The following is a 10919-nucleotide window of genomic DNA, read 5'->3' on the forward strand; positions in this document are numbered from 1 at the left end:
GAAGAGGGCGGCTTGCAGGAGGTTGACGCCGGAGCGGGACGAGCACGTGTGGTACTCCTTTGGTATGCTGGAAAGAAAGAAAAGAGAGAGAGAGTGTCTGTGAGAGAGAGAGAGAAGGGAGGGAGGGGGGGGGGAGGAGGGGAGGGAGGGGAGGGAGGGGGAGGGAGGGAGGGAGGCTGCGGTGTCGACTTCATTGAGTCCGATGCAAAGTAAATGGCATAAAAATGAGGTGGAACATGTTAATTGGCTCAAGGGTTCTTCTCTGTCTCGGTCAGATTCCGTCGTTAATGGCGTAATGGGATCACGCGGGAGGGGAAGTCGACATCGATGGGAGGGGGGAGGGAGGGAGGAGGGTGAGAGGTCTGCGGGTTTGGTTTCGGGGCCTCCGTTTCTCCCCCTTGGAATATCCAATTTTGGTCATTCTGAGTTATTTACGCAAAACTGTTTTTATGCAGACGTCCCAGCGCCGGCTGGCTGCGTTTCCTTTCTCCGGCGGGTGCGGGGGAAAGTGCCTCTCTTTGGCCGCCCCCTTGACATCGCCCATGCAGTTATTTGGCGGTCGGTAGCAGAATGCACGCGTGATAACAAGGCGGCGCTGCGCTGTCGCAGTATGATCCCGCCGTACTGTCGTACATAGCTGTTGGTCCATTTCGCTAGCTTGTGCTTCTAGTCTATGCCCTAGACTTCTGTCTGTACGTCAGTGTGTTGCCACCGTCGGCAACTGCTTTTAGAATAATTGCTGCTACAGCTAAAACCTTTATCGTGTGCAGGAGTTTTTTCTGCGACACCCTGGGGTTTTTTCTTTCTCCCAGATTGTGTGTGACGTATTTTCTGTCGTGTTGTTATCAGTTTCTGCGCGCTCTTCCTGCCGTATTTTTGGGCTGTACTGACTAAACATAACTAAACCTATTTTGAGAAACGCCCGATGGGACTTGATGGGACCTGGTTTTCGCTGTTTTGGTGTCTGCAGACTAATAAATTAATCTAAGCCGCTTTTGTTGGACTGACGAGCCGTACCTGTATCGTGCGGCAAGAAGCGTGTGCAAAAGCTGGGGCGAAGGTATCGTCTGTACGGCACACATATATCTGTATAACCTCCCGTTTCGGTACAAGCGCCCTCATAATGTTCGCCATTGCGGTGTCTTCTGTAGGTTTTGTATGTATGTATGTATGTATGTATGTATGTACGTACGTATGTATGTATGTATGTATGTATGTATGTATGTATGTATGTATGTATGTATGTATGTATGTATGTATGTATGTATGTATGTATGTATGTATGCGTGTATGTATGTGTGTATGCATGCATATTCGTGTCACACGAGAGCAGCGGTTCATCTATGGATGCAAATAGAGATGTTGGCTAATCTTTTTGCTTTTGCTTTCAGACGAGCTGGACGAGTGAGTTGGCGAGTTGCCAAAACAGGATATTCGGTTAACGAATGTCCTTCTTAGCGGTTGGCGGTTATGCTGATTGTCGGTTGGATTTGGGTGCATAACGTATAAAAGACATGCATCAAAGACATACGGGTGCGGGCATGAGGCAAGTTGGCTGGCTGGCTGGCATTGTGGCTTGGCTATGGCATACGTTTGGCGGTTGGGAGTTGGGAGTTGTACGGTGCTGTTGGTTGTACGGGACCAAGAAGACGGACAACTGATGCCGTGGCGCCACGTCGGACAGCATATGTACGGCATGAGTTGCACGTGTTGCAGGCTTTGACGCGCGGCGCATGATAGTGTCGTACGCGCATGTTTGGTGAACTCGCAGCTAGCTGCTGACGAGAGACGGTTCGATCCGTGCGGTGCCCGTACGGATTGTATACGGCGGGTGATGCGGATAATGAGCGAGGTGCATTGCCGTACTGTTGCACGATGCGGGTGGCAGGTTCTGCTGGCTTTGTTTCAACTTGACGTGTTCGCCGTGTTGGTTTCGGTCTGCACGGAAAGCTTCGCGTAGTTGGTGCTAGTTGGAATTCAGGAGAGGTAAAAAGATGATTTGTCGGCATTCATGGTGTCACGTCGGGAAAGCTGCAAAATGCCGACAGATGCTGCCAACATGGAACTGACGTGCCGTACAAGAGGAGTTTGGCATCAGCCTGGTTTTGGTCTTTGAAATTTGGTCGGATGCATTGGCTCATATTTTCGGAGACTGGGTTTTGGTCGCCATGTCGATGGTACTGAAGGAAGGAAGCGCCATTTGCAATGAACACATGGCCACATTGACCCTCTTCTCTTTGGCAGGCAGGGAGCTAAGATGTCAGCTGGCTGTACGAATGTACGGCCGCAAGATCCTTCATTGCGGTGCTTTGGTAATATGTGAGCTGCGAGACTTATACGTCCTCCCCCGCCGACCATGATTGGTATTCGCGCCCTGCACGTTAGCTGGTTCCTACATCGCGCGCTCCGATCCAAGGGAGAATGAAGCCGCAGCTGAGCTGCATTACTGCTTCATTATGGCTTTAGCTAAACGGAGCGAGGTGCGTCTCGCGTGCCCAGCTTTCCCTCGCAACGATTCTTGAAGAGGTCAGGGTAGTAGGTACGTAGGGTGCGGCCTGACGAGTTTGGACTGGGCTGGTTCCAAGGACTCAATCCCTTGGCGCTCTGCTGATACGCAGGTGTTTATCAAGGTTACGGTGCATTTGCCGTTGCCTGGACGCTTGCCTAAGTTGTGGTGATCGGGTCAGGGTTGAGAGTTGCAATACGGCATCTAACGGTTAAACAACGAACCACGGGTAATCTTTTTGGTCCTCCAAGCGAGATTCCAAGTCCAGAATGTAATTGTTCCGGAGGAACATTACGTTGAACTGCATTTCTTGGATAGCGCAGCTGCGTACTCATTGGAAAATATCCACATCAGTAACGATGTTAAGGTTGAGGCCACCGCTGATTGGCGCTATTCCTCATTCCGAAAAACAAAAATGCAGGATAGCTTCCCCTTATGGCAACACACCGAAGCGCTACGCGTCTCACATGCTCATCGGAACTTGCGGGCGCGCTATATCCGTCACGATGTTTGCAAAAAAAGAGCACAAAGGACACCATGATTCCTATGAGCAAGCCGATCGTCATTCCGCCAGCGCGGAGCTTCAGGTCAGTACCGGCAAGTCGCAAAGGACGGGCTTGGGTTCCTCGCAATCCGCGTATTGCTGCAAGGGAGGCTTCCCAGCCATCTCGTTATGGTGCAACGTGTCTCAGGCCTATATTGACCGCGAGCGATTCTTGCTATCGGAGCTGGCTGCGGCGCGAAATCAGGTGGACAAGCTGTTGGACCAACAGCGCGTGCTGCTAGACATGGTAGTACGCCTCTCTGGCCTACAAGTGATACCTTCTGGTCAGACCTTGTCACAAGGTAAAGTCCGCAGCGTCGGTGCGAGGTCAAGTGAAAAGTGCCAGCCTGTCGGGATGGGTTGATGGTTACGGTAGCGAGCGTGTTGATAGCCACCGATGGACAAAGGTTTGTGGTTTGTGGAAAGGAGAAGGCATGGAGGGTAAGAGGGAAGAATGGGGAGCGCCTTCCGGATTCGACATCTGTTTGGGACAAATATATAGGACATGTGCGTGGAGAGTTACTGAGAGGTTGCTGCTGGGCGCATATAAAGGCAGCTCCAACAAGCTGCCATCAGTGTTAAACAAATTAAACAGCTAGGCGTCTAAGCCAGACCGCCAAGAAAACACTACGCATCCTTACCATAGCGAAATCCCTTGACGGCTCCTCACGACAACCCAAGACCCGCTCCCCTCCACGCTCCTGCTTTTGCCTTCCCTCCTCATAATTTATTCCTATGTGCTGTACAGCAGCACCCAGCCTCGCTGCCGCAGCTCTCACCGTCGTCTCCGGTCGCGGCAATGCCACCGCAATCTTCTCCGCAGTCCCAAACGGTATCCCGTCCTGTGGCTGGTGCAGGAAGTTCCTTCCTTCAGGCAGCCAGTCGGAATGCGGCTTCGGCTCCCTCTCCCTCTCCCGTGGCGCCGTCCGCCTCTACTCGTCCCACCCCAAATAGCGCCTCCAGCAGTTCTCCAGATGTACCAGGTGTGTGCAGTCAAAGTCAAAGTCTTGGGACGCTTTAGTTAGCTGTCGTCAAGCAAATTGTGTGTCAACAAAGGGCCTCAGCACAACTTGTGATGGGATGCTCATAGGATGCCGGGATGCTCCCCGAACGTGCCTCATGTGCGTGGCAAGGAATGGCATAAGATGCTCGAACCTTTTTGAAGTTCCTGTACCGTTAATTTCGAGTTAGAATTCTGTTTATATTTGTCAGGTCGTGTTCCGGGGTAGGCCACGCCCGGGGGTCGATCTGGGTCAATCTGGTTTGGGTGCTTAGTTTTCTGTCGGGAGTTGGGAGTTGGTTTAGGGCCATGGGGCCTCGATGTGGCCGCTTTCAGAGCTTTGGCTTTGTTTGAAATTTGAGGGTGCGTTCGTGATTTGAGCGGCGTTGGGATGTGCGTCTTCTTTAAACATCTTTACCGCCATCGCCCCACTGTTGGCCGTTGGCCATTACCCCAACCAACCGCCACATCGCAGCCTTTTCCTCGCTGGCTGATCTCTTCAAGTCCGCCGCCGCCGCTGCGCCGCATCCCGCCAGCGCTGCCGCCGCAGCCTCCATCGCAGCAGCCGTTTCTGCAGTTGACACCGGGGACATCCTGGCCATCAACAATTTCGACATCCCAAATCTGCCTCCGCCTCCGGCGCCCGCTTCGGCCTCAGCGGCGGCGACGTCGCCTGCACCGCCGTTACCACAGCCCTCCTTGCTGTTCGACACCAAGGGCGGGTTTACCGCTGTGACGGCGTCAGCGACGGCCTCAGTGTCGTACACGTCAACGACTACGGCAGCGGAGGCGGCGGAAGGTGATCCGGCAGTGGCAGCGGTTGATCTGCCCGTGGAGGTTGCGAAGGCAGCGCCCACGGTGCGGGAGATGTGACTTCCTGGATAGCCTGTTTAGGCCATTAGGCCCGAATAAGTCCTTTTTGGAGAAAACGTATGACCTGAATATCAAGTAAACCTCCTCCCCGACGCTGGCCGTCCTCCTCCTCCTCCTCTCCGCCTCACCGCTATGGACGTTGTTCTTTTTCCCCTTGACTTTGCGCGCATGTATTTCCTCCTCGTCCTCGTCCTCCTCTCCGGCCCCCCTCCAGGACCCGCCACCAGAGCTGGTGCAGGGCGATGACGACATCTACTGGCTGTCCCGTCTGCACACGTGTCTGGAGCAGCGGGGCTTCTTCCCTGGGGATGACGACATGGAGAACTGGTTCTTCGGTGAGGGATGTGGCGGGGAGGGGAGGGGAGGGGAGGGGAGTGCAGGGGAGGGGAGGGGAGGGGAGGGGAGGGGAGGGGAGGAGGTGGGAGGGCGGAAGGTGGGACGGCGGAAGGTGTGCGGGCGGAGGTTTGACGCTCGAGGGCTCAACCTCGGGTGAGAGGGCGAAGGGCTGGATAGGCCGGGCACCGTGCTGTTGCACCACCAGCGTTCCTGACGGCCGACCGGATGGGCCCCCGGGCTGCGGACTTGGGCACGATAACACAAGTCGCAGATCGCTGCTCTGATTTATTACCCTCTATTACGAGGGGGAAAGGGATCCGCAAACCCGAACAGGTTTTAGATTACGAACATTAGCTAGGGAGCCTATGGGCAACAGACATACATACCGGCGGCTGGCAGGCAGGCGGCTGGCAGAGGTTAAGGCCTGACTTCTGCTCCCTGCCCACCCGGGTTCAAATCCGCCTGCCGGCTCCTCGGGTGTTTGAGGAGTGATGAAATGGGAGGTGGCCCCCCATCATATGGACGATGTAGGACGTGATAAAATCAACTTGCGAGCTGACCAGGAACTAAGTTGATGCACCGTTTATCCTTTAGATTTGGTTGTGTGTTGGTGGTGAGTTGCTGAACCTAACGAATGCATTCTGAAGTCGGATGGGGTGACGGATTAGGGTGCCCCTCTAGCAGGGGAGAGCAGGGACTGCCCCGGGAAAGGGGCCGCTGGCGAAGTTAACCACCCTGTAACAACATACATACCGGCGGACATCTGGAACGCGGGGAAGATGCAGACGCGAAGATGTCTAGCATGTAGAGGGGATAGGGCGTTTGAGGGGGTGGGTGGAGGTGAGACTTGGATATGAACCTGGTAAAAGGATGGGGGACAAACCAAGAGGGTGGAAAAAAGGGGGAAGGGCGTGAGTAAGAGTAACTGTTGCAATATTTGAGTGAAGAAAACTAAGAAGATAGGACAGTCTTTTTGTGTCCTGTTTAAGATGCTGTGTGTTTTACTGCCGCTTTTTTGCCTGCTGGTACTGTGCGTTTTTTTATTTCTGCCGCTATTTTTGCCCGCTTCTGCTACTGTTTCTTGTTGTGTGGTGGTGGTGATGGTGCTGCTGCTGTGGTGTGCTGCTACGGCTGCTGCTGCTGCTGCTACTACTACTACTACCCTAATGTTGCTACCCTAATGCTGCCACCCCTTGTCGGGACTTGGTCGGTATTGCGGCTCCCCATCGGAAACCTGCACACGAGGGCTCAGGTGAGGGGACGCTCGCGGCAGTCCTGTCGTTCCAGGCTTCTGAGCGACTGCCGGAAACTGGAGTTGTGGATCGCCCCACGTGGACGGCCCTGCTGGGGGTCGAGGTGGCAGAGGAGCTGTACGCCCGGGCGGCTGCGCTGTCGAACAGCGGCGTCGCCACAGCTACCACCGCCACCGCTGAACCTGCATCGTCGCAACCATCGCCAGCGTCGTCAGCGAGAATTTCCACCACCACCACCAGCACAGCCCCTGCCGCTGCTGCTCCTGCTGACCTGACGAAATGGCCTGTGCTGATGGACGGTGATGGAGGGAGGGAGGTGCATGCAATGCAGGTGCGTGTGTCTGTATGTGTGTACGTATTGCATGTGCCGCCTGGTCTGGCTCTGTGTCGTGCGGGCAAGATGTTCGTTACAGAGCACTACCGGGTGTCATTCTGACATTGTGCGGCCAGCTGGCTGGCCAGCTGGCTTTACTCTTCGTAAGTCTGGAGCCCACTGTAATAACCACACACAATTGTACGGCATTGTACGGCGGTATCCTCCAGGTAGCCCTTGCCAACAGCGGCTTCTACTGTGGTGAAGACGACATGCGCTGGTGGCAGTTCGGAGACGCCACTTTGACTGCACTCAAGTATTTCCAGGTTAGGTTGGTTAAAACCTGAGGTAGTTGCGACGGTTGGAGGTTTTAGTGGGTGATGGTGGTTGAAGCTGTGACGGATTTGGTTGGTTTGGTAAACAGGTGATTACGCAATACAGTCGCTCGTTGGCTGGTCTAGTAGAAGGCCCCCACGGTTGACAGTTGGCAGTTTGGGTGCTAGATGTTCGTTGGTTCGTTCAAGGCTCAGTGCGACCGTTTTCTTCCACCCGGGACATCATTTTATTGTACGCATTTATTCTTGGTCATGTTACTCCAAGCTCGTTGCTGCCTCTGGCGAAACAGCTCTGAGCTCAAGCAGCTTGCACGAGAATGACCGTCCATCCTTTTATCTTTTTATCTATTCATCTATCTATCTATCTATCTATCTATCTATCTATCTATCTATCTATCTATCTATCTATCTATCTATCTGTCCATCCATCTATCTATCTATTATTTATCTTATCTAGTTTCTTTCTCTCGCACAGGTTTTGTGGATGAACCCTAACCTTAACAACGGTGTTGTGGCACCTCCACACACCTATCGCCGCTTCACTCCAGATTACAAAGCTGACGCTCAGACGCACCTGAGGCCCAAGTAACAATATATCCTCCGTTTCCGCCCCTCGATCATTCATCTTTATTCTGACCCCTACCCCTACCCTCCTTCTAGGTTTGTTGGTCTATTTCTGCATCCACATCCACATCTCAAAACCCCCACTGCATTCCCCGTCCTCCTCCTCCTCCTCCTCATTCTCATTCTCATGTTCCTGTTCCTCTTCATTCTCCTCCACCTCCTCCTCGACCTGATCCACTCTTTCTCCTCCTCCTCCTCCTGTTCCTCTTTCTCCTCCTCCTCCTCCTGTTCCTCTTCCTGCTCATCCACCTCCTGTTCCTCAGAGCTGCAGCTCCATCCCGGAGAGTGGAGTGTGCGACGAGCGCACTTGGCGGGCACTTCTGGGGCGGGAGGCCTCCCCGGCAGACCTCTACCTGGTCCGCCTGAACAAGGTCAACAGTGACGATGAGGACGGCGGCTTCGATGACGATATGGATGGGATTAGCCAGGGCCGTGTGTGGCTCCTTGGGGAGCAGCGATGGGAGCGACGACCCTGATTAATCTTTTTCTGTAGTAGAGGTGTTGGGTTGGCTGGTAGGGATTTCTCAAGTGGGAGGTTGAGGCAGGAAGTGTCACGAGGTGGGCCGGAGGGCCAACTCCGGGAGGAGAGTTTTGGCCGGTTGTGGGGGAGGAGGTCGGGGGGAAGGGAGGAGGATTATTCGTGCAGAGCGGAAGAGGAGAGAGAAAGGCGGAAAGAAGCGGGTCGCAACGGTGAGCGGTTATAACAGGGCTTTAGGGATTATGAGGGAAGGCAGGAGGAAGGAGGCACTACAGAGGGTGGCATTGTGGGATGAGGTGGGGCGGGAGGTGAATAGGATCAGGAGGGTGACTCGGCAACTGGGGGTGATGGTGAGCTTGCAATGATGCATTTTGTATCGCCGATGTCGGTGATGGCGATACAGGCCTACATCACCTCTGCCGATGGTACTGGCATGGTTCGTGTATGTGGGTGGTGTGTGTGTGTATGTGTGCTGACTCGATGACGATGATGATGACGGGATGGAAGTCAGGCAGGAAGTCCGGTGATATCGGCAATGCTCAAACAGTGGCTGGGTTGCACCACAAGGTATAAGGTAAGAAGAAAGTGATGCTGGAGCACAATGCGGCAGGAGCGGCACACTTCCACCATGGACGGCTTCTGGTTCGAACATGACCCGCAATGGCAAGCTGATATCCATACATACAAACTGAAGCAGCCACTGCGGGCTAGGAATCCGTTCACGAAGGTGTGGCGAACATCATCCCAAGGATTGGCAGCTGGGGAGCCGAACCAACTCTATAAAAGTTGACCAAGGCGGGATGGTTCAAAGTGGCATGGCCAAGGTGGATGTTTACTACCACGTGGACAGCTGCAGCATCGTGCCGCAGGCCCTCCTGCACCTCTGATGAGAACCAGAACCAGCTTGGACAGCTCCATCATCCAGGACTCGCTCACCAAGCGTGGCTCTGGAGCTAGGCAATAACAAGAAGCATATTGTCCGCTGGTATCTCTAGGCGGACAGTGCAGGGCTGGCAGCTCTACATGGGGCGGTGGCAGCCACCTGACAACCTACACACCTACAGACCCGACCATGGTCTCCACGTCCACCACCAAGGGCCGCACCCGCACCAATGCCTCCGCCAGCATCACCCAGCTCTCCATTGAGTGGGTGCCTGTCATAACACCGTGGCCGTCCTGTTGGTTGTCAGGCGGCTCCCACAGCCCCATGTGGGGTTGCCAGTCCTGCACTGTCCGTACGTAGAGATATCTACCCCCTTGACCCAGCGGACATCATGCTTGTTGTTGCTGTTGTGCAGCCGCAGGAATGTGGCGACGTCTGTTGCATCTTTTGCTCCAGAGCCACGCTTGGTGAGCGAATCTTCCCGAGTTGGGTTGTGCGGTTGGCACCCACTAAGGTTGTTGCACTAGAGCCGATCGGGCTCCAGTTAACAACTGTACAGTCTTTACGAGTCTTCTCCTATATAAACCCTTCACGAATTTGGAGTTCACTGTAGCAACCACACACAACTATACAAACTTTACGGGGTCCGTATGCGCACCTCCGTGGCGAGGTATCCATGACTGTCTTCGCATCCGGCCATTAAAGCAATCTAATAATGTGTTGTGGGTATGATGCTTGAAGTTGCCGTCTGCATGGCTGTTCTGAAGGGTACTTTTTTGTGTAAACGGATACGCTGCGGCTCGCCTTTCTCCGGCGGGCGTTGGGGTACCCGACCTGAAGCCCGCGTACACGCCCTTGTTGGCTATACGACTTGGTTTGGATGGATTCACATGTTGTGGCTTTTGCTGTAACTCTAGCGAGCTGATGTTTTCATAGGTTTGGGGGGGAAAAGCCGAAAACCTAGGGCCGGGAAGCATGGCGGAAACCTTGATGACCTGTTACTCGAAGTACGTGCTTATGCATAACCCGCCTGATAACGGGATGTATGTAAATTCCAATTTCAACTGATCATCAGCTGGCACTGGTTTGCGGTGCTGGTGAAGGAAGTTTGAAAGCTGAGAACTGAGGAGACGCAAGCAGTGCATTGCAGGAAGATAAGTAAAACCTTAAAAATTAGGATTAAATTTAGAGGATGGTGTCTGCCTTAAAAGTATATGCAGAAACGATGCCTTCGTAATCAACGTTGGAAACGCTTCAACTAACAAACACTCTAAGCCCACATGGTGTGGATTTATCCAAATAATAAACAGACGTCATAAATAAATAATTCGTGCTTGATTTATTATGTGATGACGTTTTTGTTGGCGATGCTTCCAGGTAGGGTTGCGGGCTTTCGCAGCGGTTGATCGTAAGGCCCGCTCTCTGCCTTCCATTTTGCGGTGTAGGTACCGGAAGGTGCTTCACGGTACTTGTAATGAAAACGTTGCTTTATTCAAGCGATGTTCTTTCCTTACAGTTGATTTCCTAAGTTTCTATGAACCGTTCTCAGCAACGTGTCAAGTTCAGTCGCACTTTTCGTAGGACAAGTACGCCGAGGTAAGTTAAGTAAGGTAAAGCAAGCCTACCAGCACTCCATCCAATTCAGATGCATAAAAAGTATCTTGCTTGACAGTCTCAGCCATGATACGTGCGCGGAAGCGTCCGCCGGTCCTCAAGGCCTGCTCAGTAAGCTCACAGCCCACCCAGATGCATCGCCCCAAACAGAAAGATACTG

General features: G+C 53.5%; 1 protein-coding gene across 1 annotated transcript; it reads left to right on the forward strand.

The window, feature by feature from the left end:
* Positions 1-182: 182 nt before the first annotated feature.
* Positions 183-8778, forward strand: VOLCADRAFT_103883 (uncharacterized protein). The gene is made up of 9 exons (XM_002948371.1): positions 183-2480; positions 2619-2636; positions 3199-3352; positions 3908-4033; positions 4526-4908; positions 5138-5258; positions 6512-6843; positions 7056-7151; positions 8048-8778. Exons 1-9 carry the CDS (start codon positions 2457-2459, stop codon positions 8258-8260), a joined length of 1467 nt encoding a protein of 488 aa, XP_002948417.1. The 5' UTR covers positions 183-2456; the 3' UTR covers positions 8261-8778.
* The last annotated feature ends 2141 nt before the right edge of the window (positions 8779-10919 follow it).

This window comes from Volvox carteri (assembly GCF_000143455.1).
Source record: "Volvox carteri f. nagariensis unplaced genomic scaffold VOLCAscaffold_10, whole genome shotgun sequence".
Taxonomy (NCBI): Eukaryota; Viridiplantae; Chlorophyta; class Chlorophyceae; order Chlamydomonadales; family Volvocaceae; genus Volvox; species Volvox carteri.

Coding starts and splice junctions, on each gene's coding strand:
- VOLCADRAFT_103883 (XM_002948371.1), top strand. CDS start 2,457: ATGGCTTTAGCTAAACGGAGCGAG. Junction 4,909..5,137: donor TTGCGAAGGCAGCGCCCACG/GTGCGGGAGATG, acceptor GCCCCCCTCCAG/GACCCGCCACCAGAGCTGGT. Junction 7,152..8,047: donor CTGCACTCAAGTATTTCCAG/GTTAGGTTGGTT, acceptor CCTGTTCCTCAG/AGCTGCAGCTCCATCCCGGA.